The sequence below is a fragment of the Coregonus clupeaformis genome, chromosome 11 (assembly GCF_020615455.1).
Source record: "Coregonus clupeaformis isolate EN_2021a chromosome 11, ASM2061545v1, whole genome shotgun sequence".
Taxonomy (NCBI): Eukaryota; Metazoa; Chordata; class Actinopteri; order Salmoniformes; family Salmonidae; genus Coregonus; species Coregonus clupeaformis.
This window is the reverse complement of record NC_059202.1, coordinates 36,689,160-36,702,698: the sequence shown is the minus strand read 5'-3', so window position 1 is coordinate 36,702,698 and position 13,539 is coordinate 36,689,160. Positions and strand designations below refer to the sequence as shown.

Genomic DNA, 13,539 nt, shown 5'->3' with positions numbered 1-13,539 from the left:
ACTTTGACACTGCATTTTGACAACATATTTTCTGCTTTTCACTCCTTATGATCGAAGCAAACAAAACTGTCCATGGGGTTTGTTGATGACAATGGGGAGAGTGTTTCTGGAAAAACATCAGGAGGCAGTAGGCTTATATTATTTATTTATTTATTTATTATTATTATATTATATGCCTATATGTTGACTGGAAGGGAGAGAGATGGATGTTCGCTGACAAAAGGACAAAAGGCACGTTGTCCTATATATGTCCTCTCTTGGACTCTCCATCGGACACTAATGATAGACATGAGTCAATGTTTTCATTTCACTGCCTGGGACTGTGTACGCAATGCCATGGGTGGTACTGGTGCTGTCCATTACCATTGGCCAGCAGGCTGTTTATGCAAGTGAGGTCAGTTCATGGTTTCAACTAGTAATGTTTTCCAAAGCCCAGAGAGCGACCTGCCTAATTTATAGCAGGAGTTGTCCTGCGTAGCCAGATGTCGTATTCTCATATTCGCTCTGTATGCTGATGCCTGGAAATGCCAGGTTGCTCAGGGTGAGATAACAGTCCTACAATTTTCATTGGTTCCTGTGAGATCCAGAGGCCAACAAGCAACCTATTTTTGTCTAGTTGTAGAACCTAAAAGCCTGGCACACAAGACTAAAGCAGGAGAAATGTTGCAATTAAGTTTTCTTCCTTTACACCTCAACCATACAGCATCAGCAGAGTAGCTCCTTCTGACCGTTATTTGTATCGTTTGCAGTGTAGATTGTGTGGAGTGTTAGTGATGATGTTAGTGGGGAGGACAGAGGAATGAGACAGGTGGCTGATGGAAAGCAGAGAGTGAATTGCCAGGCTGAGTGGGAGGAGTAGAGAGTGACCTCGCAGCTGTAAATAGTTGGCCACAGCTGCACCTTCCTCACCCTGTAGCCCATCTTCCCTCACAGTCACCAGAACATAGCAACTTTCTCCTCTGGTGTCAAGCATTACCTCACCCCACCATCAGTCCTCACTCACACTTGTTCATGCTAGCTTGCTAGCTCAGGCCATCACAACTGGGCATCTGTGAAATTACTACTTCTGGATTGCTGCAGTGCTCCACTATGGAAGCCGTGTTGCGTAGCCTCTTCTGACCAACAGGCTGACTAAGGAATGCGTGGCGTCAGAGCCTATATGTGTGTGTTTACACTAGTAGAGTGCGGCTGGACAGGGTGGTGCTGGGCTGCAGGATGGGGGGAGCAGAGAATCAGGTGGTGTGTCACACAGTGTCTGCTTGATCTCATTTCACAGGACTACCAGCATAACTTTACAAGAATGAGTCATGAAAAATACCTAATACAAATTAGTTAGAATTAGGACAAATGTATTTATACATATATAATAATAAATAATAATAATATGCCATTTAGCAGACGCTTTTATCCAAAGCGACTTACAGTCATGCGTGCATACATTTTTGTATATAAGGGGATAGTTGCTAAACGGAGTAATAACAAAGCTTTAGCACCTTTATTACTGTATAGCCATTAGCTAATGAAGACTGATGCTGACAGATAGTATCTATTTTGAATAAGGGGACTGTGGGGGGACTGGGGCGGTTTACTGGTTGCCCTGGTTACTAGAGCAGCTGGTCCACTCCCAGCAACATGTCATGTAGCGCCTCCTGTGATTTACTGCTTAGATTGTTTAGTTTTTTTACTGCCTCGATCGAGGCAGAGTGCACTGCAGACACATGGGATGGGGTGTGAGTGTGTGTTTGTGCAAGTTTGCATTGCTATGAAATATTAAAGCAGTGCTTTTGCAGGGTTGGGTGTTCGGGGGCTGGGGAGGGGGTAGAAGAGTGTTTGGATACACCTACAAATGGCACACTTTACGATTCACCTCAGGAGGAATGGTTGTAGGATACAGCCAGAGAAGATGCATCACATCTGAAATATGGCAGCATCTTAAGCATATTCCTCTACCAGACACCCGAACTCAAATCTGTTCTACAATTGCTATATATTGTGACTTAGCCAGAGTTTAAGAATAAAGGCAGAAAATGGAACCATGCAGCTCTGTTTCCTTTCAGCCATATTGCTGTGAATATTTCAGGCAGCTTTCAGCGTTGTCTTTTCCAGCAGTACAGAATTATACACTGCGGTGTGTGTGTGTGTGTGTGTGTGTGTGTTAAACAAACCATACAACTCCATGCACAAGGATGACTTTTAACAATTTTCATCAGAACATTTAACAAAAACGCATTTACTTGAAGAACAGTACAGATGCAAAGTTTGGTAACAGAATGACAGCACAAACTGTCATTCTGTTACCAAACTTTGCATCTGCACTGTTCTTTTAGTAAATGTGTTTTGTAAAAAAATCTGTGGAAGATTAAGTCATCCTTGTGCATAATTTTCTAACTTTCCTTGTGCATCACTCCGTTATCGTGGAATTGCCCCAGATCAGGAAGGCAGGGAGATGAGGGGAAGAAAGCGTGGATTTTGTTGTAGTGTAATCCTTTGCTTAAAAGTCATGCTGTGGTGGTTTTAATTTGCACAATGTCTCCATCCCACGTGGTGGGGAGACGGATGTTGCCCTGGGTGCCCCCCAAGTTTCCCCCTGCAGGGGGCACATCTCTGATAGGACAGAGCTCAAACAGACACAAAGCATGTGGAAAAGGCAGAGGTAGTCTTGAGAGCATTGGTAGCCAGGTAGTCTCCACCCTTTTGATAAATTATTCTAGTTATTCATGGGTTCAACAAATATCTGTTCTGAGTTAGATTCACACTAATGGCCATTATGTACACAATCTGGTCATGGGCCTTGTTGAAAATAGAATTAAGATAATTTGTGCCAAAGCTTCATTCTTTGCTTTCTTGTGCTATTGTGTTCTCTGGCTCTGTCTGGGGGAAAAGGCCCTGCAGCTGTTGCCATGGCACCATGCTAACACGACTAGCTCGACAGGAAGGAAGAAAGTGCTTCCTCTCGTGTTGGGTTTAATCTCTACACAAGGGTCAAGGTTGAGGATGGGGCCCTCTCTTTGATCATGTCTCTTTTACACATACTCTTGTGACTGGAAAAAATGGTTCCTCTTCTCTCAGCACAGCATATAGGATTGACTGGGGTAATGAGAGGAGGGGTGGGAGGTTGATATGCTAATAACATTGGTCGCTCAATGCTGACCACAACTACCTTCTCTGCACCTCCGTGATGTTCAGGGGACTGGTGATAACCAGTGACCAACTTATTTGCTTAATGTAACCAAGCAACCATGTACAGTACTGAGGGGGTGGGCAATACCAGATAGTGGCCAATGATTGGTTCACTGGATAATCTAGTGGCTTAGCACTATGATCTCTATGTTCTAAAATACCTTAGGTACTTACCTAATGGGGTGTTAATGCCTTAGTTACTTCCCTAATGGGGCGGTAAGGCCTTAGTTACTTCCCTAATGGGGTGTTAATGTCTTAGGTACTTCCCTAATGGGGTGGTAATGCCTTAGTTACTTCCCTAATGGGGTGGTAATGCCTTAGTTACTTCCCTAATGGGGCGGTAATGCCTTAGTTACTTCCCTAATGGGGCGGTAAGGCCTTAGTTACTTCCCTAATGGGGTGGTAATGCCTTAGTTACTTCCCTAATGGGGCGGTAATGCCTTAGTTACTTCCCTAATGGGGTGGTAATGCCTTAGTTACTTCCCTAATGGGGCGGTAATGCCTTAGTTACTCCCCTAATGGGGCGGTAATGCCTTAGTTACTTCCCTAATGGGGTGGTAATGCCTTAGTTACTCCCCTAATGGGGTGGTAACGCCTTAGTTACTTCCCTAATGGGGCGGTAAGGCCTTAGTTACTTCCCTAATGGGGCGGTAATGCCTTAGTTACTTCCCTAATGGGGCGGTAATGCCTTAGTTACTTCCCTAATGGGGCGGTAATGCCTTAGTTACTTCCCTAATGGGGCGGTAATGCCTTAGTTACTTCCCTAATGGGGCGGTAATGCCTTAGTTACTTCCCTAATGGGGCGGTAATGCCTTAGTTACTTCCCTAATGGGGCGGTAATGCCTTAGTTACTCCCCTAATGGGGCGGTAATGCCTTAGTTACTTCCCTAATGGGGCGGTAATGCCTTAGGTACTTCCCTAATGGGGCGTTAATGCCTTAGGTACTTCCCTAATGGGGTGGTAATGCCTTAGGTACTTCCCTAATGGGGTGGTAATGCCTTAGTTACTTACCTAATGGGGTGGTAATGCCTTAGGTACTTACCTAATGGGGTGGTAATGCCTTAGGTACTTACCTAATGGGGTGGTAATGCCTTAGGTACTTACCTAATGGGGTGGTAATGCCTTAGTTACTTCCTTAATGGGGTGTTAATGTCTTAGGTACTTTTGTAATGGGGCGTTAATGCCTTAGTTACTCCCCTAATGGGGTGGTAATGCCTTAGGTACTTACCTAATGGGGTGGTAATGCCTTAGTTACTTCCTTAATGGGGTGGTAATGCCTTAGTTACGTCCCTAATGGGGTGGTAATGCCTTAGTTACGTCCCTAATGTGGTGGTAATGCCTTAGTTACTTCCCTAATGGGGCGGTAAGGCCTTAGTTACTTCCCTAATGGGGCGGTAAGGCCTTAGTTACTTACCTAATGGGGTGGTAATGCCTTAGTTACGTCCCTAATGTGGTGTCTCCTGAGTGGCGCAGTGGTCTAAGGCACTGCATCGCAGTGCTAACTGTGCCACTAGAGATCCTGGTTCGAATCCAGGCTCTGTCGCAGCCGGCCGCGACCGGGAGACTCATGGGCGGCGCACAATTGGCCCAGCGTCGTCCAGGGTAGGGGAGGGAATGGCCGGCAGGGATGTAGCTCAGTTGATAGAGCATGGCGTTTGCAACGCCAGGGTTGTGGGTTCGATTCCCACGGGGGGCCAGTATAAAAAAATATGTATTCACTAACTGTAAGTCGCTCTGGATAAGAGCGTCTGCTAAATGACTAAAATGTAAATGTAAATGTGGTAATGCCTTAGTTACTTCTCTAATGGGGTGGTAATGCCTTAGTTACTTCCCTAATGGGGTGGTAATGCCTTAGGTACTTACCTAATGGGGTGGTAATGCCTTAGGTACTTTCCTAATGGAGTGGTAATCCAATAAAAGGCTCAATACTTGCTACCACATATGACTCTACAGCAAGCAACAATCACATTCTCAATCTCCCTTCTTGGCTGGCTGGACCTTCCACACCAACAACCTGACTTGGGCTGGGCATTTGGGTAACTGTCCTCTCGGTTTTGGATCTACTGAGCTTTTGGTTAATGTGCATTTGAGCTGTTGTTCATATGGCAAGACATGGTGCAGTAAGTGACAGCACTTTTGCAGCTTCAATATTGATACTGGATAGACTCCAGAGACTTTGGTCTTTTGTCAGCCTCTCTTATCTTCACAGATAGGCTTGGCTAGTCATAAATAGCTTGTGCAGTTACTTTTGCTTTGAGTTATTCCTCTGGATCTCACTGGCAGTCCTTTCTCCCTCTCCCTCAGCCGTATAGCGTGTTAGGCTACCTATAGAACCCATAACAAACATATTGTCCTTACTTTCTGCTGGGCCTTCCATGATTATTTTACCTTTTTAGAGCATGTAGCCCCATTCCTGAAACAGTTTTACCACCCCTCCCATTTCATCTTGTGATTCGTTGTGGAAATTGTAGGCTAAATGGGGATGTTGGGTGCAGCACATGAGTGAATGCCCCTGTATTCTGGCATGTGATGCAGTAGGAGTGTGGCACACAGGTAATTTATTCAGCCTGAATAGCCTCAGTATGTTATTGCAGCTTTTGGAGCATGGGAATAACTAGAATTATTAACAAATATAGCCTAAACAAAAACATAATATTGCAAAAGCTTTGCCTTAATTTATTTTGAGTTGTATAGCGTTATTGTATAGATGTATGCTTTTTTTGGTAACCAAATGATTCGTTTTGTGTTATTCAAGACCATTGAATCAATACCATTCTAACTACTGGTAAGTCATGTTTTGTTGAGACAGTTATTTGGGGCATTTTGTGTTTGTTTTTTCCTCAGCCTCGTCTGGTTTCAGTACCTCGCTTGGTGTTTGACCTATTCTCGCTTCAGATCTGCACTAAAAGCTACAGTCACACTGCTGGCCCGGGGTTTATCTTTAGGTATGCAAAGCTCTGTGCCTAAATGTAATCAGTGTTGTTGCCTTCTCTTTAGAGGCATTCCACCCAGGTTAGTGTCCACAGACTGGTTGTTTCTGATGCTGGCAGAGCTCTTTCTCTGGCTATGCTCAAGACTTAACTGTAAGCCAAAGGCCTCTACATCTGCTAAAAGGTTTACTGTAAAATGTTTCAGATTGGATTTTGACTTCTGATTTGCACAACCTGTTGAACCGTTTTAGTGGATGCATGGTTTGTTATTCCCAAACTCTCCACATATAGCCTACTGCCATTAGCCTACATGGGCAGTTTTATTCCGACCATCTGTCTCTTTAGTGTAGTCTGTAAACAAAACAGACTAATTGCCCAGTACCCATTGTTGTTTGCCGGTCTAAAGGAACAGGCTAGGTTCCTTTTTTTTAACCCTTACTCCCCTGGAGGTGGCCTTTTCGCTTCTCCTTACTCTCAGGTTTCTGACCACCATCTCCCTCCTTCCTTCTAGGTCAGAGGACACTGCAGCACAGTGGAGATGTTCTGGACACCCAGGTGATGGTGAACCCATCCCATGAGTTGGTCTGCTCAGAGGTGAGACCTAATTAGGCTACATCTCTCACTGTTAACATCAGACCTTGGTGTTGAAGTCTTTATTCAGTTTCAAGGTATGTTGTGGGTAGTCTAAATTCATTTTAAAATACAGGGAAATAAACTATGTTCAGAATGATAAAATCACATCTTTATGAAAGTCAGTATTACATAGTATTAAAGGGGAAGTTCACCCATTTTTACGCATGTCCTTATTTTCACTCCTTCTGTGTGTGTAGTTGATCCCCCAAACCGTTATTTTATAAATATTTTGTTTCGTTAGAGAGAAAATTGTTTGTGACATTTTCATTGTAGTCAATGGTAAGTGATGACTCAGCAAAATGTGTCTACAAAATATCAAAATTGGTGAACATCCCCTTTAAGTAATATTTGATTATCATTCAATAGCAATTTTACTAAGGTTTGTTCGACTTTGCGTAGCTATTGCTTTGTCCTGAGATGGAAAGGATCCAATTTCTCATATGACATCTGCACTACACACTGCCATCACATAACACACTTCTTTCCCCTGCCATCTGGCTCTCATTTCATACTGGAAATCAAATCCTGTTGCTGCTGTAATGATTCACAAAACCCTCCTTATTTGAACCAACATAATCTACTTTAGCCTGTGCTTGTCAGCTAATGCCTGTGATGCTTAATACACTTGTGTATTCACATTAAATGGCGAAATATAAAGTCTATCTCTTGCTTTGTTATCTGTGTTCTCTGCAAGCGTATCTGCTGGTAAATTCAGGTATTTTTTCAATGTCATGCCTGAACAAAGTTTGCAGTAGGCTTAGTACTGGATATGTACACAGTAATTCCTGAAATATTTTCTCGGGGAAAGGATGGGGGGGGTGAGGGATTTTTCTACATTGAAGTGCTGCTTTTTCTTCAGTTTTCATCAGTGTGCGTTTGAGATCATTTTTACACCAGTAACAGTAGAAATTGCCAAGGGGAATTTATTGATGGATTGCCTTTTTATCATGAAAATGTTAACATATAAACTATATATACAAAAGTATGTGGACATCCCTTCAAATTAGTGGATTCGGCTTAATCAGCCTCCCCTGTTGCTGACAGGTGTATAAAATCGAGCACACAGCCATGCAATCTCCATAGACAAATATTGGCAGTAGAATGGCCTTACTGAAGAGCTCAGTGACTTTCAACGTGGCACCGTCATAGGATGCCACCTTTCCAACAAGTCAGTTCGTGAAATTTCTGCCCTGCTAGAGCTGCCCTGGTCAACTGTAAGTGCTGTTATTGTGAAGTGGAAATGCCTAGGAGCAACAACGGCTCAGCCGCTACGTGGTAGGCCACACAAACTCACAGAACGGGACCGCCGAGCACTCCTCGATTGCAACACTCACTACTGAGTTCCAAACTGCCTCTGGAAGCAACGTCAGCACAATAACTGTTCGTCAGGAGCTTCATGAAATTGATTTCCATGGTCGAGCAGCCGTACAAGCCTAAGACCACCATGCGCAATGCCAAGCATCAGCTGGAGTGGTGTAAAGCTCGCCGCCATTGGACTCTGGAGCAGTGGAAACACGTTCTCTGGAGTGATGAATCATGCTTCACCATCTGGCAGTCCGATGGACGAATCTGGGTTTGGCGGATGCCAGGAGAACGCTACCTGCCCCAATGCATAGTGCCAACTGTAAAGTTTGGTGGATGAGGAATAATGGTCTGGGGCTGTTTTTCATGGTTCGGACTAGGCCCCTTAGTTCCAGTGAAGGGGAATCTTAACGCTACAGCATACAATTACATTCTAGACGATTCTGCGCTTCCAACTTTGTGGCAACGGTTTGAGGAAGGCCCTTCCCTGTTTCAGTATGACAATGCCCCCGTGCACAAAGTGAGGTCCATACAGAAATGGTTTGTCGAGATCGGTGTAGAAGAACTTGAATGGCCTGCACAGAGCCCTGACCTCAACCCCATCAAACACCTTTGGGATGAATTGGAACGCCGGCTGCGAGCCATGCCTAATCCCCCAACATCAGTGCCCGACCTCACTAATGCTCTTGTGGCTGAATGGAAGCAAGTCCCCGCAGCGATGTTCCAACATCTAGTAGAAAGCCTTCCCAGAAGTGTGGAGGCTGTTATAGCAGCAAAGGGGGGACCAACTCCATATTAATGCCCATGATTTTGGAACGAGATGTTCGACGAACAGGTGTTCACATACTTTTGGTCATGCAGTGTTATATTATCCTTTTGTTTTGATCACTTGGTTACATTGTATACCTTGAAATCAGCATGTCTGGGTTGATTGTGGCCTTTGGCAAAAGTTGTGTGGATCCTTTTTATATCCGATTTGGCTGGTATGCATGTAATTTGGATCAAAATGAAGAAGGGTTTATCTGGCCATAACATAATGCCATTTTGCCTTTTTATCATATTATAGACTGTAAACATAGGCTGGATGTTGACATAAAAAACCTTGAATGAGGGGCCTTGTTTCTCTGTGTTTTCTGTTACACAAACACAGTCTATACTATTGCCCTATTTGGAATTGTAAAGGCTACTAAATGGAGCTTAATTTTCATGACTCCCTTTCCTTCCATTTCACTAGGTGCGCCGGCTTATATCTGATGTGTCTCGCCACAAGTTGTTGGTCCTTGCTGGACAATGTGTTGAAGAGGCAGGAGACCTGGTCTTACAAACAGGATGTTTCTCTCTCAGTGACTTCATTCAGATATTTGCTGATGAGGAGGTGAATTAATATGTTACTGTAATACTTATTCAGCGTTACAGATCAATCTGAATTCAAAAGCATAAGCTGGTGAAGTGATTTACATCAAATCATTCTATCTCTTTGAACAGATTGGAGAGTTGTTGAGCTCTGCAGACCCCACACAAAAAGCTAGCCTCACGCTGAGTTGTCCCAACTCTGGGGTGTGGAAGAACTCTGTGTTGGAGAAGCACAACCTACAAGACTTCATCGACATCAAAACAAACCCACCATCAGTGCTACCTGAAATGGAAGGTCTGCAAGAGTTCACAGAATACCTCTCAGAGTCCCTGGAGCCACAGTCTCCGTTTGAGCTGCTGGAGCCCCCCAGTACTGTGGGCTTCCTCAAACTCTCCCGCCCCTGCTGCTACGTATTTCCAGGTGGGAGAGGAGACTCCGCTTTCTTTGCTGTTAACGGTTTCAACATCCTGGTCAATGGTGGGTCAGATTCTCGCTCCTGTTTCTGGAAACTGGTTAGACATTTAGACAGAGTTGACTCCCTGCTCCTCACCCACATTGGTGCCGACAATCTGCCAGGGGTGAACAGTCTTCTCCAAAGGAAAGCAGTAGAACTGGAGGAGGAACCGTCTACTGACTCTCAGATCAATGAGAACTGGATGAAAAATCTAATTTCCCCTGAGATTGGTGTCGTTTTCCTTAATGCTCCAGAGAGATTGAAGTCATTCCGGGGTGATCCCAAAGAACTGAGGAGCTGCGATCAAGTGGCACTCACTTTGCAACACCTTGAAAGGCTAACAATCAATCCAGAACCTCTTAGTCGCTCAAATGGACCCAGCATTGAGCCTCTTATTCTTTTCCAGAAGATGGGAGTCGGTAGACTAGAGCTGTACATTCTTAACCCAGTCAAAGGCAGTAAAGATCTTGATGCTTTCATGAAGACCTGGCCCGGCAATGGATCTAACACAAAAGGCTCAGAGATACCCCTGTCTTGCCTTGTCTCCATCTCCGCTCTACTGGTGTGGCATCCTGCCAGTCCTCAAGAGAAGATCATTCGAGTTCTCTTCCCTGGGTGTACTCCGCAGGCCAAGATTCTTGAAGGATTTGAGAAAGTAAAGCATCTAGAATTCCTGAAACATCCAGCCGTGAGCCTCAGGGACCTTGAAGCATCCAAATCAGATATACAACCAAAACGTGCAGAGAGTCGGGAGAGCCTTAAGTCCCTGCCCAAGGATTCAAGACCTAGCAGTGCCTTGCTGAAGGACAAAGTTGGACGTGGGGACGTTAAAAAGCAAGACATGAAGACCAAACCCAAGGCCCAAAATGACATTGCTAATAAAGAAGGGAAAGAAGGGGAAGAGAAGTCCAAATTGAAGGATGGGGATGCTAAACAAAGACCTCCAAAGGCTGAAAAGCTTATGACAAAGAAAGAACCTTTAAAGGATGAGAAAAAAGAAGTAAAAAAGAAAGATGAGAAAGCCTCCGCAGGTGTTGCCAAAAAGGAAGAGAATTTGGAGAAAAAGAAAGAAGCAGTTAAGAAAGAACCTCTTGGTCCAAGACCAAAGAAAGACATCAAACATGATCAAAAGAAAGCGATCAAGAAGGAGGTAAAGCCAGAGGAGAAGAAACCAACAAAACCTCTCAACAAGGATGTCAAAAAAGCAACAACTGGACCTTCATTTGGAAACACAGAGGCAAAGCTCTTAGGTAAGAATGGAACATTGAAGAAGGATGCAATCCCCAAGAGAGACGCATTGAACAAGGCGGCAAAGCCAAAGACTGGTAAAAAGGAGCCGGAGAATCAAAAATCTTCTGCCTCTGAGGGGGATGCTGATCGTTCCAAGATGTCAACACCTGAAGACATGACAGCGGAATTCGAGAAGCTCAGAGCAGAAAATGGAAAGTCAGAGAAAAAGACTGCTGTTGTAGTGAACACTATAGCTGACAGTGAAGGAATAGAGCAACCTGCGACAGAGAATGGATCAAGCGGTAATGCAGAAAGGGGGGACATCTTGGAAAGTCCACAAAAGTTCAGCTGCATGGAGACGCTGTCAAATCCAGAGAAAGCCCTGGGAACCACTTCGCCTCTCGCCAAAACTCCTAAAATTGACCGCAGCGTGAACTTTATTCTCACACCAACTGAATACAGGCTTCTTGATGGGGCCTTGAGAAATGGGCAAGAAGATGCATGCGCCAGCTCAGATGAGAAGACTTTAGAGTTGGTCTCCCCTGCCAACTCAGCCCCTAATAGCGCTGGGCATACACCTTTCCACAAATCACCTGAAGAGGATGCTCAGGGCTCTGGTGAGGACAGTAGTCTCAGGGGAAGGGTGCCTAGCCTTGGGTTTGAAGACTGCCACGTCATTGGTTCTTGCAGGAACTCAGAGGTAGGCTCCTTGAGGGGGAACCTTGAAAACTTGGACAAACAATCAAGCCTTTTGACACTGAGTCCCTTCATGCTGCCTGACTCTGTCTCGCCCAATATTACCTCCATGCCTGCTGAAATCGGTTCCCCACACTCGACAGAAGTTGATGAGTCTCTTTCCGTGTCTTTTGAACAGGTGCTCCCATCTATTGATGAGTCACCCAAGGGAGACCATGTGGACAAGTCCTACTCAAATGGGCATTTTGCAGATTCTGACCCCAAAATGGGGATGTCCTTACCCTTGAGTACATCTCATAACATGCGTCCACCAGGGGACGGCTCAGAGGAACGCCTTCCTGGACTACAGGGTCTTCTCCCTGACGTTCCCCATGATGTTGACCTCTGCCTGGTCTCACCCTGTGAATTCAAGCACCCAAAGTCCCCAGAGAACCAACAGCAGCATCTGTCTCTAGGGCTAGCCACCGGTAGCCCGCGAGAACTCTCAGAAGACAGCAACCACTCCCAGGAGCTAGCTAAGCCACAAAGCAGAATTAATAGTGATCGACATTCACCTCAAGGCCAGGAGACCCCTCCCACGTCTGTTAGTGAATCCCTCAACACAGCCACAGATTCAGACATACCCCCTGGGACTGAAGACTGCCCCTCCATCACTGCAGACATGGACTCTGACGAGGACTCTGGGAATTTCCCGCCCCACCATCCACATGACCATCCCAGCTCTCACTCCTCCAACAGGGGAGCGCAACATTCCTCTCAGGACCCTCCCCCAGCCCCAATGAAGGATCTACCTCCTTTGCCGCCCCAGCCCGGTACCTGCATGGCTGACCCTGAGGCTGATGATCCAAGCAAGACCTCAAAGAGTGCTGCCACAAAAACCAAGAAACCAGCCGGGTTCATACAGAGGTTAACGTCAGCCACCAGTACAACTCTGAACAGTAAGACCAAGGCTGGCAGCACAACTGCTACATTGAAGACCACCTCAAGCCTTGACACAAGGCCTTCATCCCGCAATACCACTAGTGGCTCCAGACCTGGAACTGCAAAGTCAGCTTCTTCAGGTAGGAACAGACAGGGTTTTACACTTTAAATGATGGCATATTTAGCTCTTTCATTACTTGCTTTCTAAAATATTTTTTTTGTACTTGCAAGTTATTGCAATACATTGAGTCTTCTTATGCCTAACTCTGCTTTGTGTCATGCAGGTTCTCTGGGCAGTAAGGTCAGTGCAGCTGGAATTGCACCAGTGTATTTGGACATGGCTTATCTCCCCTCTGGTTGTGCCTCTGCCACCATTGACGTGGAGTTCTTCCAACGCCTGCGCTCCTCCTGCTACATCATCAGTGGCGACGAGCCCCTGAAGGAGTCAGTCATGAGACCCATTCTCGACGCCCTACTGGAGGGAAAGACGGCCTGGCCCGATGTGCAGGTCAGCTCTCTCTCTCTCTCCCCCTCCCTCGTCTCATTTATCTTTTTCTATGTACATTTGTAGAACGTCAACAAACGTAGACTGAGCTAAATGACATTGCCACGAGCAGCACCAGAGATATTGAGATGAGTGAAATGTAACATTTCGCTCTCACAGTTATGCACTGTATTTGCGCATGTGCATCGGTTCGCTTCACGCTGTTTACAGTGTGTTAGCCAGGGCACCAAAACAGCGGAGAAGTTGAGCTTCGCATTTCAACGCTCTTAGTTGTTGCGGAAATTGACCTACTATGCTGTTTACTTTCTGCATCTACGTCATATCGCTGAGTCTA

At 45.3% G+C, this 13,539-nt stretch overlaps 1 protein-coding gene across 1 annotated transcript in view; it reads left to right on the top strand.

The window, feature by feature from the left end:
- The window catches only part of LOC121576483 (microtubule-associated protein 1S), a 41,525-nt gene that overhangs the window by 24,087 nt on the left and 3,899 nt on the right, over positions 1-13,539 (top strand). Inside the window, exons 3-6 of the mRNA XM_041889649.1 lie at positions 6,622-6,704; positions 9,280-9,420; positions 9,531-12,840; positions 12,985-13,208. Coding sequence (XP_041745583.1) covers positions 6,622-6,704; positions 9,280-9,420; positions 9,531-12,840; positions 12,985-13,208 — 3,758 coding nt within the window. The remainder of the gene's footprint in view (positions 1-6,621; positions 6,705-9,279; positions 9,421-9,530; positions 12,841-12,984; positions 13,209-13,539) is intronic.